This window comes from Aulonocara stuartgranti (genome assembly GCF_965226115.1).
Source record: "Aulonocara stuartgranti genome assembly, chromosome: 15".
Taxonomy (NCBI): Eukaryota; Metazoa; Chordata; class Actinopteri; order Cichliformes; family Cichlidae; genus Aulonocara; species Aulonocara stuartgranti.
The window spans coordinates 6505244-6530489 of NC_138951.1; the positions used below are offsets into that span (position 1 = coordinate 6505244).

The 25246-nt window shown below is 40.7% G+C and overlaps 1 protein-coding gene and 2 long non-coding RNA genes across 15 annotated transcripts in view; 2 read left to right on the forward strand and 1 right to left on the reverse strand.

Annotated features, from left to right (window-relative positions):
* Positions 1-7323: 7323 nt before the first annotated feature.
* LOC309689466 lies at positions 7324-10903 on the forward strand. Its single transcript, XR_014271387.1, has 3 exons — positions 7324-7390; positions 7595-7783; positions 10873-10903. It is a non-coding gene; the product is annotated as an uncharacterized lncRNA (long non-coding RNA).
* A 1524-nt stretch (positions 10904-12427) lies between these two features.
* LOC309689339 lies at positions 12428-20189 on the forward strand. Its single transcript, XR_014271337.1, has 3 exons — positions 12428-12725; positions 14878-15065; positions 17373-20189. It is a non-coding gene; the product is annotated as an uncharacterized lncRNA (long non-coding RNA).
* The window catches only part of epb41l2 (erythrocyte membrane protein band 4.1 like 2), a 51292-nt gene continuing 43775 nt past the window's right edge, over positions 17730-25246 (reverse strand). For 12 of the 13 annotated variants that reach the window (XM_082505659.1, XM_082505661.1, XM_082505650.1 and 9 more), the window contains 6 exons: positions 24531-25199; positions 23324-23452; positions 22969-23067; positions 22724-22804; positions 21381-21492; positions 17730-21044 (listed from right to left, as the gene is read on the reverse strand). In XM_082505659.1, coding sequence (XP_082361785.1) covers positions 21391-21492; positions 22724-22804; positions 22969-23067; positions 23324-23452; positions 24531-25199 — 1080 coding nt within the window. In that variant the 3' untranslated portion in view covers positions 17730-21044; positions 21381-21390. The remainder of the gene's footprint in view (positions 21045-21380; positions 21493-22723; positions 22805-22968; positions 23068-23323; positions 23453-24530; positions 25200-25246) is intronic. The other variant, XM_082505653.1, reaches the window with a different exon arrangement.

A 25246-nucleotide genomic window follows, 5' to 3' on the forward strand; every position in this document is an offset into this window, starting at 1 on the left:
GCTGGAAACGTTTCATACAGTTTTGTTTGACAGAAATGAAAGAGAACATATTTTGTTTGTGTGTTTGTTTCTACACGAGCTTTGTGTGATTTAATAAGTATCTGAGGCTGAGACCACAGGACTGTAAAACATGATTGTTGGCCTTCATATTTGTACTGCAGTCATTTAAGATTAGCTAGTAAATAACAATTAGCTAATGTTGTTCATGAGACTAAAGTCAGTGTAAATATGATATGGCCAATATTATAGTTATTATATTAATCATCATAAGCCATTACAGCAGTGAGTTTGAACTCTCAAATCAAATCACTTCTACAGCACATGTGAGTGAAATTCATGTGAGTGAACTCTGTGTCAAATATAGTCATGTAAGGTTTGGTTCCAGTTACGACCCGATTGCTTCAGCCCATAAAGTGATTTCTTTAGTCTATACACCAGTTTATTAGTCTCACTTGATTCTGTCTCAAAACCTTCTGGTTGTTGTATATATATTTCTTCATTTATTGGTGCGTGTAGATAGGCGGTTTTTACATCCATCTGGTGAACCAACATATCATCCTGAACCACTTTCTGCATCAAAACTCTCACACTCGATAAATTAGCAGTCGGTGAAAAAGTCTCCTCATAATCAACTCCTTTTGTTTGACTAAAACCTTTAGCCACAAATCGAGCTTTATATCTGTCTGATCCGTCTGAGTTCTTTTTAACGGCATAAACCCATTTACCCCCCACTGCTTTCTTACCCTCTGGTAAAGTGGTTAAAGTAAATGTGTCATTCTCCTTAAGGGATTGAATTTCTTCATTCATCGCTTTTTCCCATTCTTTTGACTCACTTGACACAATAGCTTCACTAAATGATGTGGGTATTTCACACAACAATCTGTAGCAATAATCAACACTAGTTTGCATCTGTTCATTTTCACACTCTTTCACATCCGTGATATAATCACTCAAATAATCAGGTCTCTTTCTGATTCTGGATGGATAACGTGTAGCTCCAGCATCTACTTTATCCTCAGTTTTAACCTCGGACTCAGTTTGACTGCTTTCACTACCATCTGGAATGTCCTCATCCTTCGTCTGTTTGGGTTCACCATCTTTTCTGGATTCATAAACCTCATCTTCATACATCTGATCACTCTGTGTTTGTTGATCCATTGTCGCGGGATTTAGTATTTTTATCAATCTGTGCTTTTCAACCTTCCCGGTTTTTGGGAAATAGATCAAATATGCTGGACTATTTTTGTCATATCCCAAGAAAACACCTTTGTCGCATCTTGGATCCAGCTTTCCCCTATTTTGTTTATAAGCATAGCACAATGATCCGAATTTTTTCATTCTAGAAAGATCAGGTCTTTTTCCAGTTAACATCTTATACGCTGTCTGACCTGTGCGTTTGTTAAAACATCGGTTCCTAATCACTCCCGCGGTTTGTACTGCATATGGCCATAAAGACTTTGGCAATTCGCTCTCAACTAACATGCATCTCGCCATGTCAAAAAGTGTACGCCAGTTCCTCTCTGCTGTTCGGTTTTGATGAGGCGAATATGGCGCCGAAGTTTCCTGCCTAATGCCGTGTCTACTTAATAAATCTCTGAACTGACTGCTTGTAAATTCAGTTCCATTATCAGAACGAATGCACTTGATTTTCCCATATGACGCCACATCTGCAATAAATCTTTCAGTTGCTTGAGTTGTATCACTTTTGTGTTTCAGATTATATACAAATGTTGCACCTGAATAATCATCAACAAACGACAAAACAAACTTAAACCCTTCTTTAGAGTTTGGCGTAATCGGACCAGCCAAATCCGTATGTACCAACTCTAATGCTGCCCTGGCCTTTTCATCCGGTTCTCGGTTCCTAGTTTGAATAAACTTCCCTTGTATACAGGCTTCACATTGCATATTTTTGTTGATTTTACCCTTAATTTCCATTCCATCAACGACATTTTGCAGATTTTGAACATCCTCATAATTACAGTGTCCTAGGATTTCATGCCACGTTTGCATATCAAAACATCCATTACATTTATCTTCAAACTCTTGCACAGTGTTTATAAAGAACAGTCTCTCGTGTTCATATATAGGGAATTTTGTTCCATCAACATGTTTAAGAAAACTGTCCCCGTGTTTGAAAACCACAGTGGCTCCGTTACTAGTAGCTGCTTTTACTGACAAAATGTCCTGTGGGAACGATGGAATGTAGAGTGCTTGTTTCAATGTTACCTTGTGGCTGCGTCCTTTACTGTCGATCATACTTATCTCAGCATCTCCTCGCCGCTTTGCAGCTCCTCTGCTCCGCCTTCCGTCAGCCAACTCTACACAATGAGCCTCGGGTTGAAATGTGTCATCAAAAGTCTTAAAACTCTCGATCTTCGTGAAGATATGTGACGTCGCTCCCGTATCCACCAATAGCTGGTTATTCAGCATCTCTTGGCCGCCGTCCGGGACCCTCTGGGGTTTGGAGCCCGTCTTGAACGCGTAGTCCTTCTCCACGACCCCTCTCGCTTCATCCCGTCTTAGCTTCCTTCTACAGGTCGCATCTTTGTGTGTACTACTCCGGCAAAAACTGCACCATACTCTAGATCGGCACGTTCTTGCAGTGTGTCCCTTTAGTCGAAAATTTAAAACACACAATCTCATTATTCTTTGATCTTCGGTCATCTGCTCGCCATGAAGTAGAATCCTGGTCTGATTGCACTTTTGTCCTCATTACGTTGTCATTAGTTATAGCCACACGCATTCGCTCGGTTTCTTCATAACTTCTGAGTTTTACTTTAAAATCTGAAAATGTGATTTTTGCTTCACTCTGTGTAACGTGCACAATCAGGGGTTTAAACGTCTCTGGTAGACCTTTCATTATCATTGCGATCAGAAGTCCATCAGTTAGTGACTCACCCGCATTTTTTAACGCTGTGATAATTGCTTCTGCTCGGATAATATAGTCCGTCACACTTTCATTCTTTTCATTTGTGAGAGAAGTGAGTTCGGTGTACAGACTTATGATCCTTGGCTTGCCCACTCCTGCATAATGACCTCTCAAAATTTTTAGGGCCTTCCGTCCGTCATCAACTGCATCTCTCATAACTAACGATAAACTTTTGTCATCCAGAAATTGTATCAACTCTGCATATGCTTCTGCATTTTTGTCATCATCTTCACCATCGGCTTCTTCATCACCCTCAGCCTTTAAGATGACATCTTTCAAACCTTGTAGTCTGAGATGACCAAGGAACTTCGTTTCCCATATCTCATATTTCCTTTCATCTCCATCAAATTGCAAACGGGAATATCGACTGCCCGACTCTGCCGTGCGTCTGCTCATGATGCACAAAAACGCTTACTCACTCAATCGTGCCAAACTTTTAACACCTGCCGGTAACTTGCGCAGCGGAAGCGTGCTGGGCCCATAACCTGTTAGCAGAGCTGCTCTGGGCCACGTCATGGCATAATATTTTTGAGGGAGAATAAAAAGTCAACACACATATCTTATTTCTGATGGAGGACTCTGCCACTACACTTCTCCAGTCCATTCACAGTAGTCGTTGCATGGTGAGACATGGATAGGAAGTGGGCGGAGCCTTTTACCGTCATTTTATTGTGACGCAAAGTACAAACACCTGTGGACACACAATCCAACAGAAACGTTTCCAGCGGTGAGTATCATGGTTGCTAGGCAACCTGAGCAGTGCGACGGAGCCTAGACCGTCCCATTTCACAAGCCTCTCACTTCCGACCTTAGCGGTCTTTGAGTACGCGGCCCTTGTGGACTGCTAAGGCTGCGTATTTTAAGGCTGCAGACCCTGAATTGGGATACAGCCACAGAGACAGAACACCAAACCATGATAACCGAAACATGGGAAAATAATAATCAAAACTGTACACTAAGAAAGCAGAACAACAAAGCATGGAGCAGCAAAAAACCAAAACACAGACAGCAATAAATACAAAACACACAGTGAAGGGAAAGGGTGAACACAAGACCCAGGGAACACAGATAAACGTGAAGGCAAGAGGACCTAAAACAGTGAATAAAAAATAACCACAAACTCAAAATGCTGGGTCGAGAGACCCAGGACCATGACACCTAAATGCATTGAGTTGCCACTATGTGATTGCCCAATTAGTGAGTAGTTAACGAGCAGTTCGAGGTGTACCCAATAAAGGTCACTCTTTTTTACATTTGTTTTAGAATTGCAATATCCTCTTTACACAGGGCCAGGAAAGCATTTCCCCTTGAAAAATAAGATAATAGAAAACAACCTATATTTGTATTCACTCAGGTTCTCTTCATCTAATCTGATAACAGATAAATGAGAGAACAAACCAAAAAATAAATAACTTATCAGTCAAATACTTTTTCATACCACTTTGTAAGTACGTAACTGTATTTACTTAGTATAACTGTGAATAATTACACAAAACCTTAGTGTTTCATATAAAAGCAAAGCTTCATATGTCTTCTTTCCAACAAGGTAAAGCAGGCTTTTATTACAATTAAGTTCAACATACAGTGGTTCATTTGGTGTGGTCATTTTGGAACATTTACCAGTTATCTAACCCACATGTGAATTGGAAGGACTGTGTAAGAATTGGCGGGACAACTACACACAAGCCTCATTATTATTCACACATGTGTGAATATTCATGAGGTCCTGCTATTACACACGCTACCACCAGGGACACTCTTGGTGATACACAGATTTAACACAAAATCAAGTTTATATGTATTAAACCGACATCTTGATTTTTTTGTTTTTTTAGGGTTAGTGGACCAATAGAAACCACTCTACGTTGTTAGATTTCAGTCAAAATTAGCAGGACACCGCCTCTGTCCTGTTAATTCAAAATGTCCTTCTAGTGTGGTGTGTATTCAGACGAAATGTCCAGCTAATACATGTTTACCAACGCACACACACACACACACACACAGTAGGTCTGTAATGACAGCCAGACTGGAGCTTGTTAGCACAAATTCACATGAATGTTAAACAGCACGAATGTCACTACCAACATGAGATCATATAAATACAGGATTATTTAAATATGACATGTTATGTCCTGTCATCTCAGTCAATTTATAACAACAACATTATGGCTCATGAAGGTTTTCACTACACTTAAATGCAGATCAACTTTAGACTGTATATAAAAGATGAACACTGTGAAGCCAATCATTAGTTTGCTCTCTTTCCCGCTTTGTCATTTACTTTTTTTCCAAGGTGGCTCCTTCGTGGTTTCCCTGCCACTCAGTCAGTCACTCACCTGTCGGCATTCAGCTCGTCAACTCACCTGCAACTCATCAGTAGCTCTGGAAGCAGAGTATTTAAGAGTGAAGCACAGACTCAGTTATCAAAAAATCCTTGCATCAGCCAGGTAACATGCTTGCCCGCAGTCTGTTCCGTCCGTCCTAACCTGTTTCTCATTCCCTAAGCTGAAGATAAACCCATAAAAACTTTCCAGTGCTCAGCATGTGGGTCCATCCTTCTATCCTTTTATAACAGATATGGCATACTAAACTACCCCATATGGGCAGATCTAGTGGGCCACCTACAAAAGCTGGTCAGCCATGTAAACCCACGCCACGAAGCTCCCAGCTCACAGTTTTGGTGCTGATGTTAATGCCAGAGGAGGTTTGCAACTCTGCAGAGACTTGATGACTTTCATGCAGTCTAAGACCTCGCTCGGTAACTTTAAGTGGTCTGAACTGTGTCCTTTCATAATAAACAGTAAACTGTGACGCTGCTACGCTGGTCATTTTAAACCACTTCAAGGTCACTTTAAATCATTCAACTGTAAATTGTAAATTTAGATTGTTATTGATCCTTTTACCTTTAATTTAAAGTATATATTTATACCTTTTACTTTTCCCTTAGTCTTAAAATGTATATTTATTTCTTACTCTTCTTATATTTATTGTTGTCTTTTGCACTGAATGGAACTGGAGCCTCCTCGTCTCATCTCTCTATATACTCTACTTTATGTAGCAGAGATGACAATAAAGTTTACTTTGATTTTAATAATGGAATGTAATCAGGCAAGCCATTATCTGCTAGAAACAGATTGTTGTGTGTTACACCTAAATAAAACCAACTCCACTCCATAGTTGAGCTGAACCTTAGCAGCTCGGTTCAAATATGATATGTTTAAAGTGTTTTGAATTTTGAATACTCCAGACAGAGTTGAACTTTGCTCTTATGAAAATACATTATATTTAGTGATGTAAACTAATTGGTGGGGAAAATGAATGTAGAAAATCGATGGCATTAAATTACTGTAATGGATTCATAGACAGTAGAGGTCATTTAAAGTAAAATATCATTACAATGTTGGACATTAAATATTTACCACCTTTCTCTTTTTTTAATGCATTTATTTAACTGAATGAATACTTGAGTGGAAGATTGATGAATAATGACCAGCAACTTACCATTAGTGATTATTATAGTCAGTATTAACCCATTCTTGGTCATGGACAAGGGAGGAGAAACTATATATCCCAAGGCTCAGAGTCAAACTAGCTTCCAGAGACAACAGGCACAGCAAGGCAGTAATTCACTGGAAGGAAGTAAACAAGTGGGGGATGTGCAATATTGTAAGATCGGTTCACTTTTGAAGGGTTTAACTGATGTCTGCTTTTAGATTTCAAAGGGCAAGCACTGATTTCCTTGCTTTCCCACACTAAATGCAACTACATTGATCATTTGGCTGATCTCCTGGAACTGCAACAGAAAAGAGACACTGATGATAAGGTACAATGATTAATTGTACTTTTTTTTTTTTTTCAAATTTCAAAACATCATTGCCAAAAGCAGCAATAATATCTGTTTTTGTGCTCAATTCAGCCTCAAGGTTTAAATCTTACTTTCGTTTTAATGCCAAGGGGAAAAAAACTGTGGGAGTTATTGTTCTCCTGGCATCGATTATGATAATATGCTGTATATGCCTGACATCTTTATTCAGTTTGTCATGCATCTCTATGTTTTGTTACAGCAACAAAATCTCTGACTCATGACTCCTCTCTTTACCTCCTGATGGGCGTTTGTTTTGTTTTGGATTTTTTAATCTATAAAACAATACTGGATTAACTTACAGTTTTTCTCAGTAACTTTCTCTGTATCAGCTTGAACAGTTACCAGCAACGCTCCTCCAAATGGTTGCTTTTAATGTGCCCAGGGTGTTGACAGATTTTCTTATTAAGCACCTTGGACATAAAACACTGCAAAAAGATCAGAGGTTTTTTGTTTTGGATATATGCATATTGCATGTCATGTTGTATGCTCTGCATTTTAAGTTGTTTGTATTTTTATTATGTTTGGAGTTTGTGTTTCTGCTGCCTTGGCTAGGTCTCCCTTGAGAAGGTGACCTCTGTGGGACCTAAATCAAGGTAAACCAATAAACACTGGCCATGTAGTAAGCTGCGCGTCCACTAAAAGATCTTTCCACACAAGCAAGCATGTTACATAACACTCAGAAAAACTTAGGAAAAGATATTGCAGATTTCAAATTGTAATGTTTTACACATCATGGTGAACTCAAATGATGTTTATGTGTGTTGTTCTTTTTGCTGTTTCCCTCCACTTGGCCTTAGCACAATGTGGCAGACGGGGAGAGATGACTTGGATTCATCTCACTGTACAATCAATGAAACACAGGATCCGTTCCCACAGTGCTGACGACACAAACATGATCTTCCGCCCACACAAACAGATGCACACATCCAACTCCACTCATCAAAGTGGATGCTGCCTCATACCTACAGCAGCAATCAGACAAAGAGGTGAGGCAGGATTCCTCTTTTTTCTGTGAATGTTGGTAACAAAAACACACTTTGCTGAAGGTTGACTTCAAAGTAGGCAGAAATAAAAATGTGAATGTTACGTCCCCCCGAAGGGGTCTAGGCATGCGAGTGAGGGGACCAGTAACAAATGAGTCCAGAACAGAATGAAAGGAAAACAGACAGGTGTTTTTAGTAAATAAAATAGTCTTTATTATAGATAATCATAACATAAAGAGCCGGCAACGCCGTTTTACCAATAACACTTGGAAAAAGGGAAAAAAGGTTGCAACAACAAAGAACACAACAACCAAACAAACTCCACACCACGAGGAGGCACTTCCAGGGGCCCACAAGCTCACCCTATCACTAGCAGCAGCTAGTAGTGATGTGACGTTCTGTATCGAGGCGTCGAAGCTTGTGTCGAGTAATGGAGGGGGCGTTTCCGCGATGCGCGTATCGAGGCTTGCTTCATTTATGGGAGGAGCTGAAAATGATGACGTCCGAAGCCTCGCCGCCCGGCTGTACCACGTGACTGGTTCATGAAGTGGTTCGAACTTTGCCGCGAGATATGACAGCGATATAAACCCCTCAGACTTCATTCAAAATGTAGGTGTTTGATGGAGAGTTGCGGTTAGTGAGAGTTTGGAGACAGTTTGGAGGTTTATGAGAGTGAGGAGAGAAAGTCAGGAGAGAATGGAGCCAGCTAAGAAGAGGAGGATGTCCTCCCCTGTGTGGGAACATTTTGATTTTATTCCTCCCAACAAGGTATGTAAATTTCTACAGAAGATGTATTTTCATAATACTGATGGTGCAATACAATTTATGTTAAGCGGCTTTACTTTTGTACAAGGTGAAGTGTTTGCTATGTGCCAGGGAGCTGGGATATAACAACAACACCTCATCCATGCTTAGGCACTACAGAGCTTCGCATGAGAATAAGGGGAACACCGATTATGGAGCAAGACCAGGTGAGCCATCAAATGCCATGATAATATAGCATGCAGTAATGTTACTAAATGATATAACAATATTATACAGCTGTTATAAGTTACGTGTGTGATATTTATATTTGTGCTTTGTCTTTATTGTCTTTCCTCAGGAGAACAATCTCAAATAGATGAAGACCTGGTTAGCATGGTGAATGAGGACTCCCAGCCATTTAGCATTGTGGAGGACAAAGGATTCAAAAGATTTGTTAAATCATTAAATCCTAGCTATGTTCTCCCCACTAAAAAGGTCATAAAAGCAGTGAAAATGTAGTTTTTACAGAATAAAATGTGAACAGGCAGGACTGAGGCTCAGTGTGTAGCTGTCCATACCTCAGTGTTACAAAAGCACAACTACTGTCCACACCCCAACTACACCTCACCTCACAGTAAATGATCATTTCCATTTTAAGCATTTCCAAATAATCATTTTCCATACTGCCAGTATAAATATACACAGTATACTGCCATCACTACAATATACATGTTTTACACACTCCTTTTGTTGTTGACATTTACAAGCTGTGTGCAAAATGCCACACTCTTCAAATTCATGCCAACTAATATTTTTATGTCCAGTAGGTGTCCTACTAGAGCAAATGAAGCTTCAGTGCTTCATGAAGCTTCATCTGCCCATCACTAGCAGCTAGCTTTACTGCTGCCGAGGCCCACAAGCCCACACTACTCACGTAAAGCAGCTATACTATTTCCACAACTCCACACTTCAGGCAGGATAACTACACACCAAGAACACCCCACACTGCTCACAGCTCATCCCCAGCTTATATGACCTCAGAGAGGATGATTGCCGACTGGGCCCAGGTGGTAAATGAGTCCAATGAGCAGCAGCTGTGTCCTGGGGAGAGAGAAGAGCAAGAGAGAGACAGAGGGGTGGAGCAAGAGAGGAGGAGGCAGAGAAAAACACCAAGCCCACACAAGGGCAGTATCAGGAGGCCCAGCTAGGGCTGTAACAGTGGAGAAACACCCAGAGTGTTGATAATGTGTTCCTGAGACAGCCTCAGGATCACTGCTGTCCCAAAATCCCGACCCATTGCAGAAGCCACATTTCTGGCAGCTCCCAGCCAGTTTCTGCTGATTACATTTGGTTAATCGAGTTTGGTCTTGTTTCTTGCTTGTGCGCATTTTCTTTCATTTCAGAATTTTATCTACGCTCACTTTGTCAGCAGCAGCACACAAGAGAAAATAAGAGACAATCACAAAGAAACAAGACTGACTGAAGGGCTGGTTAGTTTGGCAGCAACAGTGGTGCTGGGAAAAAAAACAACCCTTCTTTTTCTTCTTTTCTGTTGCTTGTCTCAGTCCAGAGGAAATGGCAAAATGGGCCAAAATTCCTCCTGCGTGTCGAGGGAGGAAATGTTTAGCCAGGGTTATGGCTGCTTTCAGGAGATTTTTCAACAGATTAGTTTCAATTCCTCTTCTCACAAGAGCCACATTAATGTTTTATCAGCCATATCTAAATAATGAATGTAACTTTTGCGTTCTTTTTTTTTTGTTTGTTTTTCCATTTGTTTTTTTCATTTGCCTAATTTAATTAAACATGCATGTATACATCCATGCATGATACATGCATCAAACTACCAGAAAAAAACAGAACGCTATACAACCTTCAAAGACGCCACAGCTTCCACCCTTCTTTCAAACAAACTTAATAAGTTATATTGATGTTGATGGCAGCATCACACAGTTAACCTGAGTTCTTACTGGCTGTAGCCAGATTGTGTCTGTGATTTCACCCAAAAGCCTGAAAGCAATGTTCTGTTTAAATGTTTGATGGGGAGACTGGAAGCAGAATGTCAAACTGCAAAAAGGACAAAGATACTTAAACTTTGTCACATACAAGCAAGGATACATCACTCAGCATAACATTATGACCACCTGCCTAATATTGTGTTGGTGCCCAAACAGCAACAAACAGTGATGCACTGTGTATTTTCTTGCCTTTCTATCAGATCCAGCATTACCTTCTTAGGCAATTTGAGTTACAGTAGCTCACCTGTTAGATTGGACCACAGGGGCCAACTTCGCTCCATGACCCTGTCACTGGTTCACCACTCTTTGTTTCTTCGACCACTATGGATACAGACGACTACAGACCATGAACACCCTACAAGAGCTCCCTCCATTCCACCACATCCCAAAGGTGCTCTATTGGATCATGTTCAAGAAACTAACTAAGCTAAGTAACATGGACAATCTTGAATTATCCAATTTTGTTGAGACTGGATGAGTTATAGCCTCAGTTTCCTGTTCTTGGCTGAGAAGTTGAGTGTAGCCAGTGTGGTCGTCTGCTGCAATAGCTCATCTGCTGCAAGGTTTAATGTTTTGTACTATCACACGTGCTCTTCTGCAGACCTTGGTTGTAATGAGTGGTTATTTGAGTTACTGTTCCCTTCCTATCAGCTCAAAGCCATCTATCCTCTGACACCAACAAGGTATTTTGACACAGGAAGCTGCCAATAACTGGATCTTTTTTTTTTCAGACAGTTCTCTGTAAATCCTAGAGATATTTGTGTGGGGCAATCCCTGTAGATCAGCAGTCAGACCAATCTGTCTGGCACCAACCATGTGGCAGAACCGTGTCAGACTAAACAAAATCGCCTTTCTTCCCCCAATTTGTTGCTCAGTTTGAACTTCAGTGTTTTTTTGACCATGTCTACATGCCTAAATACATTGGGTTGCTGCCATGTGACTGGCTGATTATATATTTGTGTGATCGAGCACCTGAATAGGTGTACCCAATAAAGTTTGTGGTGAGTGTGGTGTGACCTGTGAGCCAAGAAAAAAAACAAACTTGTGCCTGTGACTGATTACGGAGATATATTGTATATGTCTAAGTAGCTAGATAAAATAAAAGATGAAACATCTTCACGAAATTTAAAGAAGTCCAGCTAGTTTATTTTCAAGATCCTTAGACTACCATGACCTGGATGACAGAGAACCTACACAGATTGCATATGCATGCCATGTATCTCTGCATTTTAATGCAAACTGTCTGATTCAGTACTGCATTCTTTGTGATTTAGTGGCATGGTCAGCAGGCCACTGGTGTGAAAGTCTCTGAGCAACCATCAGAAACAGACTCCATGAGGGTGGCCTGAGGACCCAACATCCTCTAGTGGGCCCCGTGCTCACCAGCACTAGAGCCTGTTTGAGACGCTCCACCACCACAATCTTTATAAGGATAAACTAAAGAGAATGGATGGATGGATATGTTGTAGTGATATCGTCCAGATTACGGTTATCAGTTGTGTTTGAAACTAATCAGTGATGCCATCAACCAAAACGGCATCAGTGTTTGTTGGTGCAGAGAGTGTTTGAAAGCAGAGAAAGGCAAAAGAGTTGAGAGAACAGCTGAAAAACTGCATGTGTTGTGAGGTTTTCTTTTATGACGCAGTAAGCACAAAGGTCTAAGGTTCAATGATCAACACTGCAGAAAGCCACAGTGCACACAAACAAGCACAGAAGCATAACATGTAAATTATTTCCCAGATTCAAACGGTTTAAGGACACCAGTGCATACAGTAACATGCACCAATCCTCTTACTAAACACACACACACACACACACGGTCCAGTAAAACTAATCTTACTAATCACACGGTTCGACTGTTGAAACAGAACAAAGTTCACATTGTCAACAGCAGTGCTGTTTCTCCCAATCAAAGTGAGTCGGGGACAGAGAAACACAGGAAGCAAACACACTAAAAAGAAGAAACAAAGAACTGGACTTCTTTTAGCTCATTTTCTCACTGTGGAAATAAAAACACGAGATTTATTTTTCCTGCATAATCTCAGCGGCGTCAGGAGCAACTGACTGATTTCTTTAAAAGACAGCTTAACGTCAGCAAGGACAAAACTCATTAATCTCTGGAGAACATCTGTAGGTCATTTCCACCTAAAGGCCTTCAAAGCTGCATTACTGGGGGCCTAAAAACCGTAAGTAGATTTGGTTGTAGTGTTAATGATAACTGTGAGTGTGATTCATGTTTTGTATAGGTGATCCTGCTTTATCTCTACTGACTGTACACGTTCGTATGGACAAAATGAGCACAAGGTTTCATGGCCAAAGAGTGAAACAGTCACAAATGTGCAAGCTATTTGTCCGTGGACATGAACTGTATGAACTGTACTTTAAGTGGAAGTACATTTCTTGCTTGCATCGTGCATGTTTTCAACGCTCCTCTGAGGGGACACGTAACCCAGGCAACCAAGAAAAAAAGTGGTGAAACTGCCGTGAACTTTTGTATTTTAGTCTAAACCATGACCGAGATCAAACAGTCTTGTTCCTAATACAAAGCTTTTGGGAACATGCCACTCAGAGCGCATCTGGAAAGTACTCACAGCACCTCACATGACCACATTTTGTCATGTTACAGCCTTCTTCCAAAACAGATTTATTTTTTATTTCACCCCATAATGAGAAAGTGGGAAAAAATAGCTTTAAACTGCAATTTTGTTAAAAATCAAACAACTTTATAACGTGTACATAAGCTGTCGCAGCCTTCCCTCGATACTTTGTTTTAAAAAAAGTAACAACTCTGCAGTGTGAATATTTTCCAAATGCACTGTGTGTACATGGACACAAGTGAATCCATAAAAGCAAATGTTCATGTGAATGAGGGAAAACACGTGCGAAGGAACTCGAACAATAGATTACATGTTACAGTTATCATTTCATAACCTGCACTGAGACCGACAAGGCCGCTTGAAAGGGATGAAAACTATGATTCAAGTTTCAGCAAGGTTAGCTGAACCTGCAGGGAATTATTATTTTAAATAAATATCATTCTAAACTTTGTATCAAAACCAGTGTTTGAAACACAAAATATATAAATGTCATGACTGCAAAGGATTATCCATAATTTAGACTATAGAGGCTTTAACACCAAGCATGGAAGCAACATTGCTGCAAGTCTGGAGTGTTGCATTGTCACAGTTTACACTTCTAATCATATAGAAATACATATTTAAGCAATCACCCATCTGTGTAGTGTCCAGATGTCCATTCCTGGATGAGTACAGCCTGCAGCTGTGCAATGGTCATTGATTGCGGCTGCCTCTGATGAGCACACAGCATGTCCTAGGCAAGTTCAAAAGAAAACCTATCAGGATTAAATGCTGATCAAAGACGTTCCCCGATATGTCCCTTTTTGTTGTGTTGTAGTTTTTAACCATACGGTGCAATGACAATACAGTTTATTCTGAATCTGATCCAAAGGGACAGCTACTCTGGTTGTGTATGTTCTAAGATCATTGGTTTGAGAATGTATACAAGTTTATTCAGTTCCACCCTTAACTAAAACCAATCAACCAGAAGCGAAAACTACACACAGAATGGTTGTACTGAGAAATCGATTTAAAAGAAATTTGGAACACATGTTTCTTATTTGATGTCTGGTGTTTATTCCAACCTTTGATTGGCATACACACGCTTGGCTACTAAAAATAGTCTGCTTTTATTAACCCTTTAAAGCCTGAACCATGAAATAATTGCCAGGCAATTGTAATTCTGAAAATAAAGTTCTATTTTCAATTCAATTTTATTTGAATTTTATTTTCTTTATATTGCAAGGTAGACCCTACAATGATAAAACAAAGAAACCCCCAACAATCACATGATCCCCTATGAGCAAGCACTTTGGCGACAGTGGGAAGGAAAAACTCCCAGGCTCAGGGAGAGGTGGCCAATTCACATATTTGAGTTTTAATTTATATCATATTTGTTGTTGGGTTTTGTTTTGGCAAAATATTTATTACTAAATTTATTTATTTTATTTTTTTTCAGAGGGGTTAGTCTCAAAAACTCATGTATCAAATATGATACACTAGGTGTGGGGGGTTAAGCTGGTACTTGCTAGTGTACGTTTCTTGTACTGTAAATGCTTCATACTACAAAAGCAGCTGCAGACCAAAGAGATTTTGGGCTTTAACTGAAAGAAAAGTCGTCAGCACTACTGTTACTTATTTGTTATTTAACCTAAAACTTAGCTGTTGTCGGTCCGACACATTAAAGTACTCGCGTTGATGTGTTCTGTGATCATATCGCCACAGCAGACCTGATGTTCTCCCCGTTTCTGTTGCTTCACAGGACTAACATGGCTGTGCTGACTTCCCCCTGGGCTGATCTGGCTCTGTTCCTGCAGGGAAGCATCACGATGTCAAACAGTGATGCAGGCAGCTTTTTTCCAGGGTGGCTGTTTGGACTGATGCTCTTCCTGTCTGTCTCTCTGCTGCTGCTAGCACTGATCATCCTCCTCAGTTGGAAACTCAGACAGGGTGGGCATTTCTCATACTCACTCACAGTATTATTTGAACAGTATATTACAACTCACGTGACCCACAGGTAAACAACAAAGAACCCAAACTAAACTACACTCTGACAATTAGTTACACTGGCCTGGTTTTTGTGGATGCGTAGTGAGAGAGGACTGCCACAGGCTTTAGATTACTCAACACATGAAAAACCTGGAAACATGCCTTTTCCTTCATCTATATGTGTGCACAGGTGTTGCTTTTGCCGGCTAAATCGGACCCATTTGTTCTTTGTGCGGCCGTAAAACATAGACGTGTACACACATCCTGTTATGATCATGGCTGTGCTTTCACCATCTGCTCTGGTTCAAAGTGGATATATTAATAAAAAGATTATTCATGTGTAGAAAAATCAATCATGGGGAACTCCAGCTGCTTTTTGAGAAAATCTGACTCTTTTGTGACCCGTTTTTAAAAGACAATCATGTGGGAATGACTGCTGGGCGTGATTGGGCATCAAAGCAAGAAAGTGTGCAATTTTTTGTGATTTTACATTGTCTGCTGTTTATTCGCATGCTAATTACAATCATTTACAGGTAATCAAACGCATACTGTTTGTCAGTGGTGCTCAAATTACACAAAGCTTCTATTTATGTTGGTGAGAAACAAATCTGGGTCTGTGTTCTAGATGGCAAATCACAACAGTAGAAAGAGTTTTACAGACATTTTACTATTTGATGAAAAATATTAGCTCATTTTGAATTTAATGGCAGTAATGTGTGTCAAAGTTGGGGAAAGTGCAACAAAAGGCTGGAAAAGTAAAAGAAAAAGCCAGAGGAACATTTAGCAACTAATTAGGTTAATTGCCATCACGGTGTTAAAAACAGACATGATTCTGGCACGGAAACTACTTCATGGGCTCAGGAACACTTCCTGTAATCACTGTCTGTGAATACTGTGCCATCCACACATGCAGGTTAAAGCTTTATTGTGCAAAGACGAAGCCATACGTGAACATGAACGCTGGACTGAGACAGAGTGGAAAACTGTTCTGTGGTCAAAGTTTGAAATTCTTTTTGGAAAACATGGACACTGCATAAAGAGGTGAATTGTTGAGTGCCGAATTGTTATACGCACTCAGTTCAAAAGCCTGCATCTGGTACCACACAAGGTACCAGCATTGCTAAAAGATAAAAACAAAAAAAGGAAAGTGGCAGTGAGCGTCAGTTTCCTTGGTGAAAATGCCTTGTTGATGTTACAGAAGACTGGTCAGACTTCTTCAAGCAACATAAACTCAAATAGCCACTGGTTACAACCAAGGTATGCAGAAAAGCATCTCTGAACACACAGCACATCAGACTGTACCAGCAGTTTAGGCTGCTGCTGGTGCTATAATGATGTAGGGGATGTTCTCATGGCACAGTTTGGGGCCTCTTAACACCAACTGAGCATTTTTTAAGCAGAGCCTATTATACCTAAGTACTTGCCTGGTGCTGGGCAACCACACAGTGGCAGCACCGAGCACAGCAGGCAGTCCCTAAAACAAAAGAACTCGTAATAGAGGCGCAGAGAGCTCCACTCCCATCTCATTATCAATAGAGAACAGGTGGAATATGTCTCCACCTTCAGGTTTCTGGGCACCCACATCTCCACTGATCTCACCTGGACCCACAACACCAATGTTCTAGTAAGGAAGGGCCAACAGTGGCTGCACTTCCTCCATGTCCTCAGGAAGAACAACCTGGACCACAAGCTGCTGCCAGCCTTCTACCTTGCTTGAATGGAGAGCGTGCTCTCCTATACTGCCTGGGTGTTTGGTACTCAGTTGATAACTGAGGGAAAAAAGGCTGTGCACAGTGTAAATTAACACTGCCCAGAAAAATCATCTACTACCCTCTGCCACCCCTGGAGGCTATCCTTAAATCCTCCAGTCTCAAGACAACTAGGGTCATCACAGGTGACCATTTGCACCCCACCCACCACCCGTTTGCTCCACTGCCCTCTGGTCGGTGCCTTGGGTCAACCAGGTCCCACACCTCCAGACTCACTAACAGCTTTTCCCCCTGGGCCATTCTGTTAACCAACACCATCGCCCCACGCAGAACTGAAATGACAAGCCTGTGGCACCAAGATTTCAACTGATGAAAATAATGTCTAAATTAATTCAAAGTGGAATATATAAAACTTATATAAAATATTGTATAAATAACAAAATTAAACTTCATTCTAGTTACAATAGTAAATGTTAAAAAGACTAAAATATTACACAGAGCTCATAACATTCCAGTTTTCTTCTGTTTTTAGTCTTCATCTCTAATCTTTCATCCACAGCTGACGCTGATCTGTTGAAGCTAGCGCAGGACAGAAGCTCCATCAGCGCCACCCACAGGCATGTCCACAGAGGACGGCACAGAAGAAATGCTGGATCTCATTTCTGCGCCTGACAGTCATGAACGGACACATTTTAACACAAATGAAGGAACACCCTCTGTATATGACACTATGTGCTCTCTCCTGAGGGGCCACATCATGCTGGACATTGAAGACACCGACGTCGTCTGCCTCACCCGACTGACATGAATTAAAAAGCATAATTTACACATGGATTTAAGTTTTAGGTATTATGTCTAATAAATATGCTGCACACATTTTCAATCACACTTCCAAGGAAATGAATGAGGAAATGAAGCGAGTATAACAATCCTTTATTTAAACAGTGTTACACAGGGGGGAGGAGTGGCTGTGTGGGGGGAGATACAAGACATTTAAGCTGCTAGACAGAAAAAACCCTACTGGTGATCACTGGTTAGCTAACAGAGAGCAATGAGGCAGTTGGTAGGTTTTCCAAAATGAGTTTCTGTAAAGTTTCCTCTGTTTGTGTGAGTTTTATTTTATTAATAAAATATAAAAACTGTGCTGGTTTCCCGTTTCTCCAGAGTGTGAAACAAAGCCTGAGATCTAAGTGTTCAGAGGATCCTCCAATTATAACCTGCTATGACACCATGTGGATTTAACGTTCTCTGATGTGGATTCACAGGCGTAGAGGTTGGTAAAACTTTTCTTGGTGTAACCTAACGTAACATGACACATTTGGGAAAATCCGATTCCGCAGCCTCAAAGCTCATGTGATTGGTTAAGAGAGCCCAGAAGAACCCGGAAAAGCGGTTAAAGCTGGGGCTAAACGTACAAAAAGGAAAACAGTGGCAGAGATTTCCATTTGTAGTGGTTTTCAAAAAAAACAACGACACTGCAACAATTTTACAAATATGCAAAATGGAAGGGGAACAAGAAATCCCACCTTTAAACAACTAGATCACAGAGAAAAGATGAGAAATTATGAAAAAGAAAAATCTACAAATGTGGTCACTGTGATATTACCAAAGGCTTTTTTTCTTTTTGTTTGTTTTTTGGAACATCAAAAGCTTCCAAAGCTGCCTAGTGTTGCACGGTTTACATTTTTATAAAGAAAAAAAAAATGCTTTTCTGCTGCTTTGTCTCTTTACAAGAGGGTTCGAGGTTAAAGCTTCCCCCTCGTGGAATGTCATTTAACTGCATAGTAGAGCTCAGACCTGCGTTTCCTGATTTTAAAAAAGCTTCAGCTCTCAGTTTGATGAGCACGCTTAACTACAAAAGTTTTAAAATGGGTCAAATTGGGCAGTGATTACTCATCAAGTTAAAAAGCTGATTAGCAGTTTTTTCTTCCTTTTTTATTTCTAAAAATGAAATAAAATATCCTTTTGTCTCCCATTTAAAACACGCCCAGTCAAAGAGGGAGACGTAGATTAATCCAGACCAGTCTAAGGTGGAATGTTTATTATACTAAATCAGTGGCACTTCTTCACTTACAATCAGCTAAATTTCAGGAGAACATGACTTTGCCTTTATGCTGCTTATGCTAAAAATGCGCGTCAAAATAAATGCACGAGACCAAGCACCTAGCACATTTAATGCCCCCAATATTTACACAAAGCTACAATTTAGTTCACTTTCTTTTTTTGTTTTTTGCAGAGTAAAAGGACAGAAAATGAATAAAACATAATGAGTTTCCATTTAGGGGGTTTCAAGAGCACTTCAAACCCTCTGATACACTTCCCTTTAAGCTGCATTTTGGCTGGTGCGTTGTAACTTTTGTTTTTTTTGCCTCAGTTTGAAGTGTGGTGACAGATTCAGAGCGTTGCGGTTTTTTTGTGAACAACGTGGAAATCGGCTGAATGAAATGTAACCAAAATAAAAACAAAAAGAACATGCAGAGAAACGTTTAGCTGTAGTGAAACAGTTACAAAGCAGCCCGACGCGCTGTATGAGCAGAGATAGTCCACGCGCTCTCAAACCAATTGACGTGGTAGCGTCCTACCTAGACTCACTCGAGACTCCTGGAAGATTAAACTGCGTGAAGACATGCTGAATTTAATCCCATACTCTATCATATCAAGCAGGTATGAAAAGAAGCCGGCGATGAACTGAGCTGAACTACGGCGGCAAACGGGCTCCTTGGCAGTTAGCAGGCTGCATTAATTTGAGTCTGAGCTGCTTTCAAGTCATCCTCATTTTGGTACCTGTGCTAGTTGGAGCACAAAACTCATTCTGAATAATTTAAATAGCAGTGTTAATTTTGCATTATGCATTAAGCCTTCAGAATATTAAAATACTTCACTGTGGGATACAAGAAAACATGCATTATTATTCAAATTCTCTTTTATTCCCTGGTACTTATCGGGCAATCTCCCAATTATCCTTCACTTTACAGCTCCGGTCTCCCAATCCAAAGTCAGTTTATGTCTCCCTCGCTCCCCCTCAGGCCCAGCGGGAATGGTTAGTGTCGTACAGTGGACGAGCCTGGGGAGTGAAAAGCTGCTCCCATTGATAACCTTCATTTTTACTGTGCAGAAGTTGTCATTTTCAGTTCAAATCCACCTTCAGTTTAGCTTAAAAAAAATTTAAAACTGTAAAATTGATGGAATTTATTCCACCTACATTTTCGAACTACTGCTGAAGCTCGCCGACCCTATTTAAAATGTTCAAAACCCGTCTCTTCTTCCAGTTTAGCAAAAAAAGTGAATTGAACTGAAAATGCACTCACTCGGCTGCTAGTCACACACAAGGAATGTGGATGAATAATAACTATACAGGGAAAAAAAAAAGAAATAACAGAACCAAAAGACCTGGATGACTCTCCTGCAGATGTTGAAGTTACAGCTCCCGCTCTTCTCTAATGATCAGGAAGTAGAAGTGATAATGTGAGGTGCAACGTTTCTACCATTCACCTGTGAATATGTGAGAGTGAGTGTGTTATACTAATTAAAAAAAAAAAAAAAAAAAAAAAGAGCAGACCAAGTTGTGACACCCTGTTTCCTTCATGTTCCTTATAAACTATTATATTACTCTCCATTTACATCACCATGAAGCAAGAGGGGGAGCTGTAATTTAACAAGTTACCTTTCTATGCCAATGCACCGGAACCCAAGTACAGGTGCATAACCTCACTGTTATGATAAAAAGCTTTCTCTACTTGAGCATCTCAGCGTGCTGTTATTGTAAGAAACGTTAGCTGAAGGTCATCAGTACTGGTACAAAATGATCAATGCAGGATACAGTTTCATCCAGATTGGTTATCAGTGCATCCCTAGTTTCATCTTTGTGATAGAGGACAAACATGCTATCATCTGTTTATAAAACAGTTACAGAAAAAGCACAACTAAAAAAAAAAAGAAAAAAAAAGCTACAATTGTTATGCTAACAAAGTGGTTCTTTTTGTTCCCTCAGAAACAATGAGAGATTTTTTTTTTCTTTTTCTTGGTTTTGCAGTGAGGGATTTAGATCGCACCACAGACAATAAGAAAGGAAGAGAATGGCAACTTCGGTCCATTTGTCAAACCCTTCTCTCCCTGTTCTTTAAGCTCCTCTTCTTCTCCTCCTCCTCCTCTCCCGTCAGTCAAGGCTGATCGTCGTGGGTGATGAAGGTCGTTCGACAAAGAAAAAACAGTCATGACGGGCCCTTCAGCTCTGGGGAAAAAGAGAGGGGGTGGGGGGTGGGGGAGTAATCAGCCTGGGGCACTGCGATGATGAAACGACACTGGTTTCCTAATCAAAATGTTCTCCTTGTACTCCTTCCAAAATCTAATGCCTCTTTTCCCTTTTTCTCTTTTCAACTGTTGCAGCATGTGTGATGGCAGCTGGTTTCTTTAGCAGCTTCTCCACATGCACCGCTAAATAAACCTTTCCCTATCAAATATAAAAAGATTAATAATAATAATAATAATAATAATAATAATAATAATAATAATGATGATGATGATGATGATGATGATGATGATGATAAGCTACTATTTTTATCATTACCTGAGTTCAGTCAATCCTCCTCAGCCAGCTCAGTTTCTTTATGAACCACCACTCTGGTAACAGACATGTCAGGATGTTGCTCTTTGGCCTCCTTAATGGCCTGGGCCAGTGCCTGCAGTACCGATGGGCAACCACATGGTGGAAGCACCGAGCACAGCAGGCAGTGGAGGGGGAAGGAGGGGGGGAAATGGTGGAGTTAAATGAAAAATAAAAGAAGAAGCAAACAGAAAAAGACATATGTGCTGGATTTACGGTCAGTGTGACATTTTACTTCTTCGGATCAAGTAAAATGCATTTAGAAGAAGAATTCACTCAAATAAAACCCATCTCAGTGATATCCAAATCTGTTGTTTTTGTGTAAATCCAGCGAATTAAACCAGACAGGCAACTTAAACAAAAAGACGAGCATGCAAAGAGATGAAAGAGACATTTACCGTCCCAAACATTTCAGGGCTACATGCAGTTTGACATGAATTCCCATGAAGCTATTCACACAGGTGAAAAGATCTCTCTGGAGTTTTCCATGTTATCTACTGGAGACTGTGGCAACCTGCTAGCAACCACTCTCAATAAATGTTGCGCTGCCTAAGTACCTGTATCGCTACACCCCAATATGGACAATGAGACTTTTTAGTATTGCTTTTTAAGTATCTGAATCTGGCAAACAGTGCACAAAAATTGCATAATTGATAATTAAGAGATGGCTCAAATTAAGGCTGGCAGAATGGATCAATTATTTTTGCTGGGGTCTTTAGGAAGCTAGTTTAAAGTATTTAAAAAAGATCAATTTTCATACATCTGGACTGGACTAACTGAGATGTGATCTCCTCTGTGCAGTGTGTATTTTACTGTACTCTGTCACTGAGGAAATGTGACAATCACAGAAAAACATAGTATGTGAAATTAGTCACTGCAGGAGGAAAAAAAAAAAGCAGTATGCCAACATTTTATACATGAAAAGATGTGGTGAAGAAGTCACAGCAGCAGATTCCAACAATGAGTGGAATATGGGTGGATCTGATGGCGTGTGTCAAATAAGTGATTCAAAAATAAAACGTAGCATTAAGACTGCAAGTAACATGATTGACATGTCCCAGAAACCCATCTATTCTCTTAAATCTTCTAAATGAGAGAAAATTATTTCCTTATGAGTCAATCTGCAGAACAAGGATCTTAAATTTAAAGCTGCCAAGTTTGGACTTGGATGTGGTTTATTTATCTAAGATGACTCTTTTAGAGACTTTCACACCATCCACGTTTGGTGGGAAGAAAAGACCCCATGAGCCCAGTTGTTGGAACACGAGGCAAAGCAGAGGGGAAAGGCTGCGTCCCTGAAAACTGACCTGGTCGTGGTCGATGTCACAGTCTCCAGTAATGACGATGCGTTTTTCAATCCTCGTCTCTGATAGACCGCCCTTTAGCGTCTGCAACAAAAGATCACCACATTTCAAATTGGGAAGTTTGCAAATGGCTGCAGTACAGCATTTAAATTAAGATAGCATAATGAAATTATTTCCCCTATGTCACAAAGACACAGGCTCAACAGAAATGAACGTGTGTGTGTTTTAGGGTGTGTGTCTGTTCGTACCTTGGTAATATGTGTGGTTGTTGTAGTACACAAAGATTCAGAGGTGATTGTCTGAGCAGTCATCAACACTCCAGGCTCACCATCACCATTACCATCCAACTGAGAGAGACAAAAAGAGATCATTAGCTGATGTTTAAAAGAAATAAATAAATAAAACTCGTTTCCTGTAGGAGCAGAATGAAAAGATGGCGTCATGCACTGTAGCTAGAAAGGAAGCACTTTGGAACATGGAGAATGCTGACGTAGCAACGATCGGTCTAAATATTTCACACAAACAATATGAACCACGGATGGTGACACACATGGGGAAAAACTAAACAAGCTTCTCCGTTTTTTTTCTCTCTCGTGTTTGCACCTGCGCAGCCTCGTATGTGATGGTCTTGGTTTCCGTATGTACGATGGGCACTTCTTTAGTGGCTATCTCGGTTTTCTGGGCTGCAAACGTGTCTGATATAGTCACCATTTCTGTCTTTACCACAGGCGGCTGGGGAGGGAGCAGAGAGAGGAGTGAGGAGTGGGGGGAGGGAAGAGAGTTAATATATTAAACCTGAGGCAGACATGGGGAAAAAAATTAATTTTTATCTATGCAGTTGACAAATCTGTCTTCAAAATCATCTTCTATCATAATCATTTTGAAAATATTTTTGCGCAGGAAACACCAGTACATGTAGATGTAAACAGCACATGTGAGCCACTGCAGCAAAACTCATGCACAGAAGCAAGAGCTCCAAAAGCCATGCAGACAAAACCATGAGAAACACAAGTAAGACAACATCTGCAATGCAATGTAATAAAAAGAGCTATGGCAAAGGACAACTATGGAGATATCTTTGGCGTTCACATGCAGCCTAGCACTGTACCAACGTGCATAAAAAAATGAGCCAATATGACAAGCGGGACTCAAAGAGCTACTATAATGTAAACAAGGTACAAAGATGAGTGGTTGGCAATGATGATTTCCACAACACTGTCTCTGTGATGACCACAACACGCCAATTAAACAGAAAGAGGAGCATCACTGCCAAACACGCGGAGGATACGCACATATCAAAATGCAGCATGCAAAGCAAAAAGAAAAACAAAACAAAACAAAAACACACCTAACAGCACCATGCATTTCCCACTTAGGCCCCATTTACTTCACAACACTAAAAAAAACAGTAGCAACACACCACACTGCGTGGGACATGATAATGGTATGAATGGTATCTGACAACAGCAGATATGAAAGAAAGTCAAATGTATGTTTATGTAAATTAAAATAAAGACTGAAAATATTCATGTAGGTGAATTAATATGAACACCAAAACAATGGTGGTGAATTGTAACTTTAAAGCACTGCTCCTTGGTTTCGGCAGTTTTGAGCATACTAATATAAAGCTTTAATTTTCATAGGATGAAGATGAGTGTGAGGATGTACATGGGGCTTAAATATTCACACAAGCAGGAAGGAAACCGGCGCTCTCAAAAGCAGGGAAGGAAAAAAGTGGGTGTTTCTATAGTTGGCAGGAGAGGGATCAAAGCCCGGGGAAGCTCCGCAGTCGGCCCAGTGAAGACTTTACCTCAGAGCAACAAATAACCTGTGGCAGCGGCTCTGTTTCAGTGAGCGAGGGCTCTCCGTTCATTTTAGGCTCCTCCTCTTCTTCTGCACGAGGATCCATTACAGTCACACCCTCTTCAGGCAGGGTGAGGCCGTTAGGAGCTTCATCGGGCGTCACCATCGGATCATCTGTGCTCTCCTCAGTCTCACGCTCAACTTCTTTCTCTTCCTCGGCATTTGTTGTCTTCTCTGTCTCTGTGTCGTCCTCCTTCTTGGACTCCACTTCTTCTCGACGGGTTTCTTCTGCAGGCTGGATGACTTCAGCTGGAAGAGAAGAAGCATCTGAAGCCAACACCTGTAGCTCTGGCGTCTTATCTTCCTCTTGCTTCTCCTGCTCTTCTTCCTCTTCCTTCTCCTCAGGTATTTGTGTGTGAGAGATGGACACAGGGAGATATGGATGGTACTCTGCTTCTTCTTCACTCTCGCTCTCAGATGAAATGCTCTCTTCCTTCCTCGGCTTTGCTTCCTCAACTACCACCGCTTCCTCTTGAACTTCCACTTCCTGTTCCCTCATTTCCTGCTCTGCAGAAGGAGCAGCGGGGGTACTGGCTGCAACCGTGACAAGTCCAGGTTTGGGAGCTCTGGAAATCTCTTGGATGACAACAGTCTCCTCGATTTCAACCTCGGTTGTCTACACACACACACACACACACACACACACACACACACACACACACA